The following is a 16,936-nucleotide window of genomic DNA, read 5'->3' as shown; positions in this document are numbered from 1 at the left end:
AGTTCATTTTTCGTCGCAAGGTTTGCTTACTGCAAGCAATCGCTTGTGATCATATTCCCATTTATTATCGCCAGCAAAATTTTACGAGATGCATGTTTAAAAAAAATATTGTAGCGCTGTTTCACTAAATTGACAACCAATTTATTAGTATATCATTGTCTTCAAGTGGGACAGGTTCTTTCATACTTGCATTACCTCAGGTGACTGAATCGAAATAGTTCTTCTTTACCTGGCAGCATCTCGTAAATATTTGCCGCAAGGAATATCATCCGCTTGTTGCCCAAAGTCTGCCGTTGTTGCACGGGTATTCAGTTTTTCCGGTCCCTAAACTACAAACACAGTGTTTTGAACTCGCACGAAAGGCTGCCAAAGCGAAACATTTTCGGTTAGGGCTTGAAATTCAGAAGCTGCTCGTCTTCGCCTAATTGAGTGAGTTGCAAGTGGAACAGTGTATAGTAACACACGTCCATACGTCCGCTGTTACTCTTTTATCTTCTCTTAAACATCTCCTTTTAGTTGTTATTTTTTTGTTAATGCAAACAACTGAGAAAAAAAAAAGATTGCGGTAACCGCGGCAGCTCTTAGCAGCTAAACTGCGGCCGACGGAAATGAAACGATCAGGGAAATGAAGGAAAGAAAGGGGCGAAAGTAGAAAGAACAGGGAAAGAAAGCACGTCGCTCACATCAGCTAATCGGCTTAGATACTTTGCGGCTATTCAAGACACTCTGTGTGCAAAAGACTGCAATGTGTGCGCTTTCTCCGTAGAATGCCCTGCCGCCCCCGCTGCTATCCCCGCGTCCCCACATACCGGACAGGAGGAGCCGCGCAGCGCGTTCCGGTTCGAGGCTATTTTCCTCCTCGCCGCGAAAACGGTCTATAGAATGACAGGGACCGTGCCTTATGCAAAACCCTTCAAGCCTATGAATTCCAGGCAATTTTGACTTGAAATGAAATGAAATAAAGTTTATTTCAGCAGAATCGGGGTACATATACTTGGCAATTTTTGTTTTTACATCTGCTGAGGGTCACGAGGCAAAAGGCGTCCATATGGCGCCTGACGGGGCCTCGTGACCATCGCGCACGCTGTGCGGTGAACAGTGCCAGTATTTTCTGAAGGAGACCTTGTACATTAGACAAATCGCATCAAATTCAAGCGCAGTCTTTTACAATTAAAAAAAAAAAAATAAACATTAGTAATAAAAGAAAAAACAGAGCATCGACGCGAAAAAACCAACAACACAATGAAATCAAAAGAAAGAAATATACATAAGTAACAAAAGCAAAAACAGAGTATCGACAAAAAAGCTAACAGCACAAAACAGTTTCACGCATTCATTGGTGACGTCTCAGGTAACATTAGGTTGAAAACGTTACCAAGGTATAACTCGCCAACAACCACAATTGAAGGCCCGTCCTGGTTCTGAGTTAACATTCGATATGAGCCAGCTCGTATTGGTTGCCTTTTTTTTTGCCAATTTCAGGTTTTTCTTTTCAAGTCTCAATAAAATGAAAACATTATCGCGACATTTGATAACAATCTGCAACCTTTAGCAGTAGTGCTTCTGTCACTTGTTATTTAAAAGAATAGCGTGTTTTAGAATCGTTTGCGATGGAATGCAGTTCTGGAAACGTGTTTAGTAATAGCGGTAGCTGATAATCTATTGACTCCTCACTGTACGTTGTTCCAGCGCTTCGCTTTAAGTATTTCTAATCTCTTAACATATGACCAGAGTCTGGTCGTCTGTATCTCGTAACGAAATTTCGTCCGTGTGATTTTACTTTTTAATACAGGTAGAGTGCGAGACTCTGCTGCAACACATTAGTAATGGGTAATACTTTATATTTCAAAAAGAATGGGAATGCATGTTCATATCGCCATTTATTTGATATAAATTTAATACACTTCTTTTGCAGGCCGTACAGTTTTTCTAAGTTACCCTTACCAGTGCTCCCCCAAAATAGTATGCAGTAGTATAGGCGGGAGAAAATCATTGCGTAATAGAGTTTCTGTTTAAGCCAAGCTGGCAAAATAAACCTTAACTTGTTGAGGAGGCCAAGCGTTTTTGAACCGTTTATCCGCAGTTTTGATACGTGATGTGTCCAGCTCAGATGTTCATGGAAGTACACGCCTAGGAACTTATGTACATCCACTCTATTAATTTGATGGCCCTGAAATGTTAACTTTATATTATTGTTAATTAACTTATTCCTTGCTCGGAATATTATATAATTGTTTTTTTTTTACATTAAGCGCTAGTTTGAGGATAACCATATCGACAGAATACAAAGCCACTCATTTGCCGTATCCATTATTTACACAAGATCGGGACCACTGTGAAATACATTTGTGTCATCTGCGTACAAGATAATGTTAGGTGTCTGCGGTATCATTATAATATCGTTTATATAGAGAAGGAACAGTAATGGTCCTAAAATCGAACCCTTTGGCACACCATATTTTATACCTTCCCCTTCATGGATCACTGCCTTGTCGTGACGAAGGGGCTTGCGAAACTCGATGAAGTCGTGAGCTCTGCTGTATAGGGCCACCCAAGATAGACAGGTCACGGCAGAGAGTACTGACAAAATGTGATTCACTGGAGAAGGTAATGGCAACCCACTCCAGTATTTCCTGCCAAGAAAACACTATGGCCAGTCACAATACCATTATATGATATGGCGCCGGAAGATGAGCCCCCCATGTTGGAAGGCGTCCCACATGTTACTGGGAATGAACAAAGGGCAATTCCTAGTAGCTCCAGGACGAATGAAGCGGCTGGGCTAAAGCCAAAAGGATGCTCAGTTGTGGATGTGTCGGGACGCGACCGGAAAGTCCGATGTTGCAGGAGATATATCACATAGCAACATGGAATGTAAGATCTATGACGCAAGGTAAACTGGATGTCGTCAAGCGAGAAATGGACAGATTGAACATTGATATCTTGGGTATCAGCGAGCTCAAGCGGGCCGGAATGGGAGAATTTAACTCCGGCGACCATCATGTCTTTTATTGTGGGCACGAATCCAAGAGAAGGAATGGGGTCGCTCTCATAGTAAACAGAAGAATGGGCAAATCAGTGCTAGGGTATAACCCCAAAAACGACCAAATGATTTCACTTCGGATCCAAGGTCACCCTTTCAACATAACAGTTATCCAAGTCTATGCACCGACCACTACTGCTGAAGAAGCTGATGTTGACAGATTTTATGCGGACCTATAATGCCTTTTAGACCGCACCCCATCATCAGACGTCGTGTTTCGCATAGGAGACTGGAATGCTAAGGTTGGGAGTGAAGATATATTCGGAATTATGGGCAAGTTCGGTATTGGCGAGTCAAATGAAGCTGGGCAGAGGCTAGTAGAGTTTTGTCAAGAAAACAACCTGACCATAGCGAATACTCATTTTCAACAGCACAAGAGGCGCCTGTACACATGGACTTCACCGGTCGTTCTGTACAAGAATCAGATCGATTATATTATTTGCCGGCAGAGATGGAGAGGCGCTATACAAGCAGTAAAAACAAGGCCTGGGGCTGATTGTGGCACCGATCATCAGCTTCTTGTTTCCAAAATAAAGCTTCTATTGAGGAAAACGCAGAAAACTAGAAGGCCTTTCAGGTATGATCTGGATAAAATTCCATTACAGTACGCTGTGGAAGTGAGGAATCGATTTCAAGAATTAGATCTAGAAGACAGAGAGCCCGAAGAGATGTGGACTGATGTTAGTGATATAATACAAGAAGTTGCTACTACGGTAGTTCCAAAGCAAAAGAAATGCAAGAAAGCAAACTGGTTATCTGAAGAGGCTTTGCAAATAGCTGAGGAAAGGAGGATGGCAAAAGTTATGGGGGAAAGAGAAAGATACAAGGTTCTCAATGCGGATTTTCAGAAAATAGCAAGGAGAGATAAGAATGCCTTCCTGAACATACAGTGCCAAGCAGTTGAGGACAACAACCAATTAAGGAACACAAGAGCTCTGTATAAGATTATAAAAGATATCAAAGGAAGCTCCTGTGCTAAGCTGGGCGTGATAAAGGACAAACGAGCCAAGGATCTCACTGAAGACTCAGAAATAAAGAAGAGGTGGCAGGAATACACAGAAGAGCTGTACAAGAAGGACCCGAATGTGCAAACCCAACATAAGACGGTGGTGATTACTGATCTCGAGCCGGGCATCCTGAAGAGTGAAGTTGAATGGGCCTTAGCCAGCCTTGCTAAGAACAAAGCTAGCGGAATTGATGGCATTCCATCTGAATAGCTTCAAAACCTCAATCATAACGCTGTTAACATTCTGCATACATTATATCAGAAGCTTTGGACAACCCTGCAGTGGCCACAGGATTGGAGGAGGTTAGTTTACATCCCCGTTCCAAAGAAAGGCAGTGCCAAAGATTGTTCCAACTACCGCACGATCGCGCTTATTTCGCATGCTAGCAAGGTGACGTTGAAAATCCTCCAAGGTAGGCTGCAGCAGTATGTGGATCGGGAGCTTCCGGACGTGCAAGCTGGGTTTCGCAAGGGCAGAGAAACTAGAGACCAAATTGCTAACCTTCGCTGGATCATGGAAAAAGCTAGAGAGTTCCAGAAACCCATCTACTGCTTTATTGATTATGCGAAAGCTTTTGACTGCGTAGATCACAGCAGATTGTGGCAAGCTCTCCAAGAGATGGGAGTTCCAATTCACCTCATCTGTCTCCTCAGGAACCTGTGTGAAGGGCAAGAGGCCACAGTCAGATCTGGGCATGGTCTTATTGATTGGCTTCCGATCGAGCAAGGAGTGAGGTAAAGGCTGCATACTATCGCCCTGCCTATTTAACATATATGCAGAGTGCATCATGAGGATGGCCGGTCTGGACGAGTCTTCAGCTGGCGTGAAGATTGCTGGAAAACGTATCAACAACCTTATTGTGATGATGGTGATTGTGGCGAGTGTGCGGGTGGCTTGAAAGGAAGTGAAGTGTGGCCGCGTGCGGGGCGTGCCAGTGCGCGTGAGTTTGTTCCGGCAAGCGAACGGGTCGGACGCTCCTGGGCGTCGCTGGCGGCGGAGTTCATCGTCCTGGGCCTGGCGTTCAAGGCCGGCTCGCCAGCCCCTGTCGGGCACCTGGTCCGAGGTCTGGTACTGCCCAGCGCTTCGCCATCAGGCGAACAGCTTGCGGAGACAGCTCAACCGCTCCAGCGTGCCTGGCCGCCGCACTTGTGCTGCCGCACTGGTGCCGCACTTCGCAGTACCCGGGCGTGACGCGGTACCCCGCGGTACACCGCAGTACCCCGGACTGTGAAGCAGACGCCGGACACAGACGCCGGAGCGTGGCCTGCCGCGCTACCGAGTCCTCGGGCGACTGGCGTGAACGGAGCACCGGCGGACTCGCCTGCACCGGCATCTAGTCCACGAGCGGAAAACCAGAAGTAGGACGGTTTCGTGTTGGGACATATCCTATTGGGATAAGCTAGGCTGTATGCATGTCTGTGCCAGTTACGTTAATTGGTCAAGAAAAGAAAAGCGTCCGTGTGTCTGTGAACCTGCTCTGCTACCTGCCCAGAGCTCCTGAACGGACCTGGGCCCATATATAACATCACAATTTGGCGAGCCTGCCAGGATCCTAGAAATTAGTAGATTCAAGGAACTAATCATTCAGAGAGAGGGCAGAGAGTCGAGGACGGGCTCACACGCATCGCGACGTTTGAGCAAAGATGGACCTAGAGCGTCTAGCCGCGTTGGGCGCTCAGCTGGGTTTCTCAGGCTCCGAGCTGAGAGACTGGATAGATAAGGAACGCGCGGAGCAAAGGGCCGAACGTGCTGCTGAAAGAGAGCAAAGTCGCATAGCCGCGGAGAGAGAGAAAGAAATCTTGGAATTGAAACTCAGACTCCAAGAAGGAGCGAGGAGCAACACGACAGATGATATCGAGCCCATAGTGTCAGCGCCACAAGTACAGCTTTTCAACCCTCAAAAAACTGCTACCCCTATTTGACGAGCGACGAGATGACCTGCATGCCTATTTGCAACGGTTTGAGCGTGTGGCAGTAGGACAGGACTGGCTTCAAGATAAATGGGCGATGGCCGTAAGTATGTGCCTAACTGGGGAAGCCTTGACCGTGATCGGCAGGATGTCAGCTGCAGATTCATTAGATTATCAAAAGGTCAAAAAGGCTCTTCTGCAGCGCTTTAAATTCACGGTTCAAGGTTACCATCAGAAATTTCGAAAAGCTCGAGCAGAAGATGGCGAGACGGGAAGGCAGTTAGCCGCCAGGCTTTCGGGTTACTTCGACCATTGGATCGAAATGGCGAGTGTTCCCAAGACATTTGAAGACCTGCGCGATCATGTGATCGGTGAACAGTTCCTGCGGTGTTGCCACCCGAAACTCGTTGTGTTTCTGAAAGAACGGGAGTGCAAGACACTCGACATCATGGCAGACGCAACCGATCGATACTTGGAAGCTCAGAACTATTCGAACATCGGTAAAGTCCCTGACGAAGAGAAACCTCATATCAAGAGTTCCGTCAGCTTGCCGAATAAACCCCAGTTGCGGTGTATGTTATGCAATCGTCCAGGACATCGGGCTTCCGATTGCCGCACGTCCACTAGACCGGTGCTCAAGTGCAACTCGTGTGGAAAGGTCGGACACAAGGCCGAAAACTGCAGGAATCGACACCAAGAGGAAGAACAGAGTGCCGCATGCTCTGCAATTCAGGCTCCCAAACGTGCTGATCATCTTGACTGGCATACGGCCCGGAGCCCATCCGACTCTAGCAGTTGGGCGCAGGTCAGTAAAGACGCACCTCAGAATTCAACAGGAAGAATGCCCATTGTAGAAGGGTTTGTGATGGGGAAACAAGTGTGCGTGCTTCGAGACACTGGTAGTAATGTCGTTATTGTCCGCCGGGGTTTGGTCCCAAAGAACTGCTTCACAGGGCAGACCGAGAGGATAGTACTTGTCAATGGTTCGGTAACCCAGTTACCGGTGGCAAGAGTACCAGTGGACACGCCATATTTCAAAGGCGAGGTGACCGCGCTTTGCATGAAGCGGCCCTTGTATGATCTCGTGCTTGGGAATATACCAGGGCCCGCTTGCACAAAACAATCTTCAGACTGTCTTAGCTAAGTCCAGACTTAACTGGAGTCTTAAGAATAGGCCACTAGCATGGCCGCTTAAGACTGGAGTCAAGACTGGGCTTCAGTCCTGACTTGAATAAGTCGCTTGTGTGATTACGACTCTAGTGCTGTCTTGGTTAAGACACAAGGACGCCAGGTGTCTAAGTAGAGAAATTAGGGAAATACAGGGATGCGCTGGCACTGTCCCTGCTGTAAGATGTACACATTCCGTCAATTTTGAGTTGTGTAAAATCCGTGCCATTACTTTTTGCGGCTTAAGATTGTGTTACGAGGAAAAATGCCCCAAGTGGTTGCTGAGGCCGTTTTGAGAAGCCACTCTGGTGAACATGAACCCGAAGCGTTCGACGTTCGGAACACGAGCCGTCTTAAATAAGCTTGGTCTTTCTAAAGACACCATTTAAGTCTGGACTTAGCTCGGACTTTATCGTGCAAGCCGGCCCAGGTGTCAGGGCCCCAGATGATCCCAATCACGACTGGATGACCTCAAGCAGCCTAGAGCTTCATACCTCGCAAGATTCCCGAGAACAGGAGCGACCTGTGAATTTTAGACGATGTGTTGCAGCCTTGGCCAAGCCAACAGAAAAGAAAACACCGCTGTGCGTGCCACCCATTCTTCTGTGTGACATGACAAAGGACCAGTTAGCAGAAGAGCAGCAGAAAGATGTATCCTTAAAACGGCTCTTCCTTAAGGTAGATAAGGAATTCCGATCAGGTAAAGGTAATTCGTACCATTTTTGTGAAGAAGAGGATATTCTTTTGCGATATTACTGTATGACATCGGGAAGGATCTTCAAGCAGGTTGTTGTTCCACAAAAACTCCGGCAATCAGTCTTACAAATAGCACATGAAAGTATTATGGCCGGACATCAAGGGATCAGACGTACTACTGATCGTATACTTCAGGACTTTTATTGGCCTGACATACATGGAGATGTTAAACGATTCGTTAAGTCATGTGATAAGTGTCAGAGAACAACACCGAAAGGCAAAGTTGGCATTGCCCCTTTAGGCAACATGCCACTGATTACCACTCCTTTCGAACGAGTGGCCGTCGATCTCATAGGACCTTTCTCACTTACGTCTGATAAAGGAAACCGATATGTGCTCACCTTGATTGACTTTGCAACACGGTACCCAGACGCCGTCGCCCTTCCAGCTATTGATGCTGTGCATGTTGCTGAAGCGCTCGTTGAGATGTTTTCCCGCATTGGCATACCGAAAGAAATGGTGACCGATCAAGGAGCCACGTTCACCTCAGAGCTCATGAGTGAAGTTGGTCGTCTTCTTTCCATCAAGCTTCTGAGGACATCACCTTACCATGCCATGACAAATGGTCTTGTGGAGAAGTTCAATGGAACATTGAAAACTATGCTGAAGAGGATGTGCCAAGAAAAACCTAGGTCTTGGGATCGGTATCTGGCACCGTTACTGTTTGCATACCGAGAAGTTCCACAAGCAAGCCTTGGGTTTTCTCCTTTTGAGTTGATTTACGGCCGTCATGTGCGAGGACCACTAACAGTACTGAAGGAGCTCTGGACCAATCAGCATATCGATGGAGATACTCGGTCAACGTACACCTACCTCGTCGAGCTCAGAAACCGTTTGGAGGATACGTGCCAGATTGCTCACGAACAACTAGCACGAGCACGTCAGAAACAGAAACTGTATTATAACCGGAAAAATCGGCCCAGAAAACTGTTACCAGATTGTGTGTTGCATTGTGGATTGTGAATGGTGGGTGGATTGTGACGAATTTTTGTGTGTTTCTGCTTTGTGGTTATTTGTGTAGTTTGTGCATTTATTTCCCGCCACGTCTCCCCCCTCCCGGCGCCAGAACAGTTGCAAGAAACTGTCTTGGAACGGGGGGAGGTTGTGATGATGGTGATTGTGGCGAGTGTGCGGGTGGCTTGAAAGGAAGTGAAGTGTGGCCGCGTGCGGGGCGTGCCAGTGCGCGTGAGTTTGTTCCGGCAAGCGAACGGGTCGGACGCTCCTGGGCGTCGCTGGCGGCGGAGTTCATCGTCCTGGGCCTGGCGTTCAAGGCCGGCTCGCCAGCACCTGTCGGGCACCTGGTCCGAGGTCTGGTACTGCCCAGCGCTTCGCCATCAGGCGAACAGCTTGCGGAGACAGCTCAACCGCTCCAGCGTGCCTGGCCGCCGCACTTGTGCTGCCGCACTGGTGCCGCACTTCGCAGTACCCGGGCGTGACGCGGTACCCCGCGGTACACCGCAGTACCCCGGACTGTGAAGCAGACGCCGGACACAGACGCCGGAGCGTGGCCTGCCGCGCTACCGAGTCCTCGGGCGACTGGCGTGAACGGAGCACCGGCGGACTCGCCTGCACCGGCATCTAGTCCACGAGCGGAAAACCAGAAGTAGGACGGTTTCGTGTTGGGACATATCCTATTGGGATAAGCTAGGCTGTATGCATGTCTGTGCCAGTTACGTTAATTGGTCAAGAAAAGAAAAGCATCCGTGTGTCTGTGAACCTGCTCTGCTACCTGCCCAGAGCTCCTGAACGGACCTGGGCCCATATATAACATCACACTTATATATGCGGATGATACCACTTTAATGGCAGAAAGTGAAGTGGAACTCAAGAAATTTATGATGCGCGTACAAGAAGAGAGTGAGAAGTTTGGGCTTAAACTGAACATTAAAAAGACAAAGATCATGGCGTCTTGCCCTATCAAGTCCTGGAGCATCAATGGACAAGAAGTGGAAGCTGTGACAGATTGTCTGTTCTTGGGCTCCAAGATTACCTCGGAAGGAGACTACAGCCATGAAATTAGGAGACGCCTGCTTCTGGGAAAGAGAGCAATGGTTAGCCTTGACCGCCTAGTAAAGAGCAGAGGCATTGGTCTGCCAACCAAGGTCCGTATAACTCGTGCTATGGTCTTTCCAGTTGTGATGTATGGAAGCGAGAGTTGGACTGTGAAAAAGGCTGACCGCCGAAGAATTGACGAGTTTGAATTGTGGTGCTGGCGAAGACTCTTGACAGTTCCTTGGACTGCCAGAAGATCAAATCAGTCGATATTGTCAACCATAAACCCTGACTGCTCATTGGAGGGTCAAATTCTAAAGTTAAAGCTCAGCTGCCTTGGTCATCTGATGAGAAGAGAGGAGTCGCTGGAGAAAGATTTGATGTTGGGAAAGGTTGAGGGTCGCCGGAGAAGGGGGATGGTTATGTTATGTGTTATGGTTATGAAGGTATGTGATGTTAGGAAGATAGTGAGAGACCGGAAAGTGTGGCGTGACATGGTCCATAGGGTCACGAAGAGTCGGACACGACTGAACGACTGAACTGAACTGATTTTATACCTTGCAAACTTGATTTAACGTTACCAAACCCGACGTACTGGAGTCGATTCTGCAAATAACTCGTGAATAAACGAAGCGAAGTTTCACGAACAACGTATCTTTCCAGTTTATGGAAAAGAATGTCATCATTTATGTAGTCGAAGGCCTTGTTGAAATCTAAGAAATGCCTACTGTGTAAAGTTTATTTTCAATGCTCGAAATAATTTTTTATTTTATGTTTAACAATGCAGACTCTACTGATTTACTTTTATGAAACCCGTACTGCTGCGATTTTATGACGCCCTCGCCGTATAAGAAGCTTACCAATTTACTGTTGATTACGTGCTCCGCTATCTTTGAAAACACCGAAAGTACGGAAATAGGACGGTAGTTCCCGAAAACGTTCTTGTCGCTACCCTAGTGTACCGCGCAGACGCGGGCAATTTTCATTCTTTCAGGAAACAAACCGTCACGCAAGATACAGTTGCGGATGTGTGAAAGAGGTAAGCTGAGCAGGTTGGCCAGCGCTTTCACTGGACGAACTGCTATTTCATCGTACCCGCTAGCACAGCTGTCCTTGAGACCTTTCAGCACGGATTCAACTTCATACGGCGTAGTAGGAGATAAAAATATTGAATCTGCCAACCGATCATCAAAATACAATACAGAATGCGCGCTATCGCAAATATGCGTAATGCCAGACGTTAGAAAATGAGTATTGAATTTTTCAGGTAATGTGGAGCCTGAATAAGCAATGACATCAATTATGAGTTCTTGTGGGGCAGTATGCGCGTTTTGCGAAAGAAGGGATTTCATTAGAGGCCAAGCTTTTTCGGGGCAGACGTAAATCGTCGTGAAGTTGTTAACATAAACCTCTGTACAGGCTTTCTTCAGGTCAGTGTTAAGCTTGTTTGTAATCTTCTCATATTGCAGAAGTTTATTTACATCTTTAGTCCTGATAAATTCCTGAAATAACCTGTCTCAATTATTTATTCCTTCCAAAAGTTCCCTTGTAATCCATGGCTTTCTTGATTTGCGATATTTAACGACTTTCTAAACAGGAAATGCTGCTTCATAGAATTTAATTACTTTGTCAACAAAAGCATTGTACGCATCACTGGCATTTTGAATGCTTAAGACGTCACTCCAATCTGTATTTGATAGCATGCTACCGAAAAGAATCATTCCATTTTCACTAATGAGTCGTCAATGAACCAGAGTTCGAGGAGTCTGATTTTCAATAGGGTGGAAACAGAAAAAAGGCGTGTGGTCACTAATACAAGTTGCTAGGACACCTGCACAGACATTTTTTAAACAGCTAGTAAAACACAGATCAAATTGCTCTCTTTTCCCGGTGTTGTCTGAACACAGTTTTGTGTGGTGTTGGAGTGACTGTGAGCGTGAGGGCGGCGGCGCGAGAACTGCGGGTGTGCCTAGCGTGCTCTGTACAGCGGTCGTAACCGCGCGCTACAATAAAAAAGCGATAAGGACCTGCTGGGTCATCATTCCCTCTGAATCCATCCTTTACAGAACAGCTATCCTAATCTTTTAATTAGAGAAAACCCTCAACAGTGCATTCACTCCAAGGCAGAGTGCGGTCCAGCTGTAGCGGCGCGCGGTCGAGGGCTGCCAGCGGCAAGGAAAGGCGCCGCCGCGCGGACGCCAGAGATTTCTGCACTCACTGCTTCATGCGCTCCTCTGGCGCGGGCCTTCTTTCGACAGACTACCTTCAATATAGTACACTATAGTCGCAATGTCGCCCCCTAGCAACCACGCGCTGCCGTTGGGGTTTGCACATGGCGCGCACCTAGCGACAGTGACGTATAGGTGAGCCGGCAACGCAGCATGTCTTGGCGCTGTGGGATAATAGTCACGTCGTTACTAAAACATTGGTGGTGGTAGCCTTATGTAGTGCAACACTACGCCACGGGGCGATCAGCACGCAGCTTGTTACACAATGTCGTCAACGGCTTACCTACTATCATAATTTCCGCAGTCTTCAGTCTCTACGCGAGGCCCGCTATATGCCGTGTACAGCAGCGACGCTCATGCTTAGGCACTTCTCCAGTGCCGATTGTGCAGTGCTCTCGGAATTTTGTTTTGCTGTATGCTTCGTTAGATACTAACAACCCATCTGCAACGGTGCAACATAATTGTGCACCTTATTACTTACAGTACAGGCGTCAGGAATTTTTTAATTGTAATTATGGCATACATGCCCGCTGTCTGTAGGCTTTCAAAATTAAAGAGAAACTGTATCAGAAGCTTTACCGCCGTATTCACAAACACGCCTTCACTCGAACTTCTACTCCAAGCAGCCCTCGAGGCCTGTTTTTCGTTTCAGAAAGCAATCTCCACTCGAATCGCTCCTCCAGCGGCGGAGAAAACTTGAGTTTACTCGAGAATCTCGAGTCTGCGACGACGCTACCTTGGCCGCGCCTCGACCGCCACTCCGCTTGTAAACATGGCCGACATCGCATCGCTCGCTCGCTGTGTGGAATTCGTTCTACCGGTATACCAAACGTTTCACGAAGGAAGATACGACAAGGATGCACCGAACCTTTCTCTAAAGCATCAGCTGAGAGTGACAGTGACCCGGGACTTCTGGTACGCTATCGTTTTATGAATGGGGCCATGGCTAGCCTCCGTCCGTCCCTGCCGCTCACGCCGAACATGGATAACCGTGATCAGCCGCCCACGGCTGTGCTGTACGTTTGATCTTCGCATCATCGCATTGCGCTTGTGTGACGTGGGCGCATTTCAAGTCGTCACTGGATAAATGGACAACCTTTTCGGAGCCCACCGAGTGCAGAGTTGAGGCGCTATATGACCGTAAACGGTGAGCTCGCCCGCGGCCGCAGTCGAGCGGCGGCGGCGCACTCTCCGTGGCTCGCCCTGCGCGCTTCCGGAGACGGCGCCGAATTTGAGGGGGAACAACGTGTTGTACGCAATAAGCTGGCGAGCACCGGAGGCGCGGTGGGACTGTGCGGACATCTGTGCTGCACCCCGCGCATCAATGGCTTGCCCGTCGCCCGAGGGTACGCAGTATGTCTTCGGACGCGCGACGCTGTCGAGGGAGCGCGATGGTGTGCCCGTCCTACGGAAGATATTCGCGGCTGACGAAGAGCATGGCTTTCCAAGCACGTTTTCAATTAGGGCTCCCTACTTGTTTGGAAACCGCACGCGGCATTTTCTTCTGGAGAGTCGAATTCAGTGTGCAAGAGCTGCAATGCGCTGCAAAGCAGCACGCATGTTTAGCAGTTTAGCTCGCCTCCGAGCAGGCCAGAGCCATATGCCCGTAGACGGCCGGTCTCGAGGGAGAGCCTCGAGACCGGCCGTGGCACGTAGGAGTTCGCAGCTTGTACTTTTTTTTCCTGCAATATATTTTGACGTCTGTCAAAGCCCGACAATAAAAAAAAAAATCTGCCAAAGCCTGGTAAGAAAACAAGTCTGTCAAAGCCTGGCAATTAAAAAAAGTAAAAAGGCAAAGCGGCAAAGGCCGAGCGTAGATCTCACACCAAAAAATAAACCGAAGTATTCACACCATTTCTCGAAGCTTACGTCACCAGCAGCGACTGTTGCCAAATGCAAAAACATTTTCGGCCATTTTTCACAGCGGTCCTTTTCATCCAGCTCACAAAGAAGTTACACTATGCTGTTAACGTCGAAGTCGCTTGCGAAATTTGTTTGGAAGACTTGACATGAAAAACTGAGCATGTTACACAGTTCAGCACGCAGTTTTTGGGCCAAAAGCTCATCTTAATCTCGTCCCCATATGCCACTTGCGCTGCTCCGAGTGGAGGAGGTATTCTCGAGGAGAACTTGTCGGAGGAAACGCCGAGGGGCGTTCATGAATCCGAATCGGCTCTGGAGTGAAGTAGCTGCTGTATTCTCCGCTCCACGGAGTGGAGGTGGAGCGTCGAGTCGAGGCACGTTTGTGAATACGGGGCTTAGTGTATTTGTGTACCCTATCTATCTTTCTGCTGCACGAATCTTTGCTTGATTTATAAATCATGACTTTACTCTAAAAAATATTTGCTTAATAGCTTTCTAATTAAAATTTAAACACAGGGATTTAACATATATAGTATGAGTCTATGACCCTATTAAATTCAAGTGCTCCAGAAGTGGGTTTACAAAGTACCATGAGTTTTGCCCTAAATGTACAAGAATATACCGCGTTTCCTTGCTTATTTGTTTATTCATTATCCACATATTTTTCAGACGCAAGCTATCAAGGCTAAATGCGCACCAAATGTGGTTATCACTCAAGTCACAAATTTTAAAGTGAATACCTATAGATATCCTCATTGGGGTAGTCTGAAATATCTGAGGTGTTGTTACCATGAGTCATAATGGTAATACCCATAAAGGAGTTTATTAATAAGCGCTTCATAAGAAACGTAGTATGCAGTATTGCAAACTTCAACAATGAATTGCTTATGACTTTCTCTTGTGCGTCGGCTTTAACTGTCACATTTCTATAGTAGGTCCCAAATTATTTGGTTTGGCTTATGTGGTTTACCCTCGCAAAGCGACTCAGACTATTAGAGACTCTGTAGTGGAGGGCTCTAGAAATTTTGACCCCTTGGGATTCTTTAGCGTGCTTTGAAATCGGACAACACACGGACGCCATGCATTTCACCTCCATCGAAAAGCGGCCCACGCAGCCGGGATTCGATCCCGCATTCATAAACACTGAAGTAGAGCCTAGAAACCAATGGCCCAGCTATGGGAGGAATAGTTATCAAGTATTACTTCTAACTGATCAAAGATTCGTACATCATCGTCTAACATCATAGATTAGAAACCTACCATTTATATACGTTATTTTATTTCGCAATGACTTCTCGCAGAAAGTGATACTAGTGGCTGTTAATTATTGATTATCATATTTTCGAGCCAGTGCCGTTTGCTTGAGGTTACTGTAATATTATTGCTCAAGCGTTATTGAGACGGTTAAACGACATTGTCACGAGGTGATGACAAGGCCATAGGCACTAGAAGCGGAGACAGGTGTTTTTGCACTGAAATCAACTATTTATTGGGCTGCCTTGTGCCTGCAAAACAACTAAACCCAGCGCGGCGATAGGAACAAACTCTTGTCGACGAACTGATAATTCCCGTCGCACCCATCAAAGCTTAATTTAAAGGAAGCGAAGAAGCATCTAGATAAAGCCAAACACGGTGACTAGCATTACCTGGAGCATTACCGAAACACGCGCGAGTGGCCGAAATCTTTGAGATGCATCTGGGTGAATCTTGAGCGCCAACGAAAATGACAAATTAGCTTCGCGCGACAACGCGCACGAACAGAGTACAATATTGATCCGTGCGCTAGATTCAGAGAGATGAAGCCGCTTGCCGGCGATTATGGAAAAACGATTAAAGGTTACAACGGCTCCCTGTAATATTATATCAGCTATGGTGCGTCATTTCAAATACATAACGAGGTGCATTGGCTGTCCGTGTTGAACTGCAAAATTACTCAGAGCTCCAAGTCCAAAGACTCGACCTTTATTTTAGTATTGGAGGTAAGTTTTGCAGCATTCTTAAAGGAAAGTGTTTGCGGCATAGATTGAAATAAAACGGTCTTTACGCAATTTCATTCCAAAGCGTCAGATTTAAGTTATCGTTCGTTCTATACATCAGATTCAGTTACCGAGACCCTAACATGCAGCTCAAAAGGCTTACAGACAAGTCTTTGAGCGTCCTTCATGTAAGGAACAAAGTTTGCGATTACTGCGCTACGTCCTTTATGTATGCTTTTTTTCTTTCTAGCGATAACTTTATGTAGAAGTGCCTTTCTAATGATATATCATTGGAACTGGGGGTTAGTACAAATACTGTGTCCTGTATATTTTGCTTGTGAAAGTACTAACCTTTCTACCGATACTGGTGAGAGGAGACTGGAAACGTTGCTGGTATTATCAGTACGTGCAGACTGTGGGCAGCGGTCAAGTGTTCCATAAAACACTGGCGACGGTGCAAAGCCGGAGATGCTCCTGCCAAGCGCGTGCCACAGTTGGAGACCACACACCAGCAGGCTGGCCCAAGCTGCACCCTGCAATGCAAATAAGTGGTTTTGAAAGGGCACACCCGAAGTATTATTAGGCATTTATTTCTGCTTAACGCTGCTCTATTCGAATCAGTGGTATACTTAAAGGGGAGTGTAAGCGCCCAGAGCTCTAGCACTGAAACGGATATCGCTGAGTCAAACAAAACAACCAATGGTGCGGTAGTAAAGAGAAATAAATAAGGGGACACGAAACTAATTATCAAACCTGTATACAGTAGAATATGGAAGGAATATGGAACCGGAATAATCAGGAATAAACCAGGTGTCAGGAATCATATCATGGGTGGCGAGTGACATTTGATATTTTATGTTAAAGGAAATGTCTTGTGTGCTATTCAGACGATTAGCGAATTGCAATACAAAAGCTATGACAGAAGCCTGGGTGCGGTCAGTGTAGGAGTGCAGTGCCGCAAGGCGTAAATCGTGCGTTTTAGAGAAAATAATGG

The 16,936-nt window shown here is 46.9% G+C and overlaps 1 protein-coding gene across 1 annotated transcript in view; it reads right to left on the bottom strand.

The window, feature by feature from the left end:
* Positions 1-16,936, bottom strand: part of LOC146195431 (putative sodium-dependent multivitamin transporter) — a 136,132-nt gene that overhangs the window by 58,994 nt on the left and 60,202 nt on the right. The window contains exon 13 of the mRNA XM_084596794.1: positions 16,294-16,475. Within this exon, the coding sequence (XP_084452920.1) occupies positions 16,294-16,475 (182 nt within the window). The remainder of the gene's footprint in view (positions 1-16,293; positions 16,476-16,936) is intronic.

This window comes from Amblyomma maculatum, chromosome 3 (assembly GCF_055883805.1).
Source record: "Amblyomma maculatum isolate TAMU_Amacu chromosome 3, ASM5588380v1, whole genome shotgun sequence".
Classification (NCBI taxonomy): Eukaryota; Metazoa; Arthropoda; class Arachnida; order Ixodida; family Ixodidae; genus Amblyomma; species Amblyomma maculatum.
Note: the sequence above shows the minus strand (reverse complement) of the source record. Positions and strands in the feature narration are given on the sequence as shown.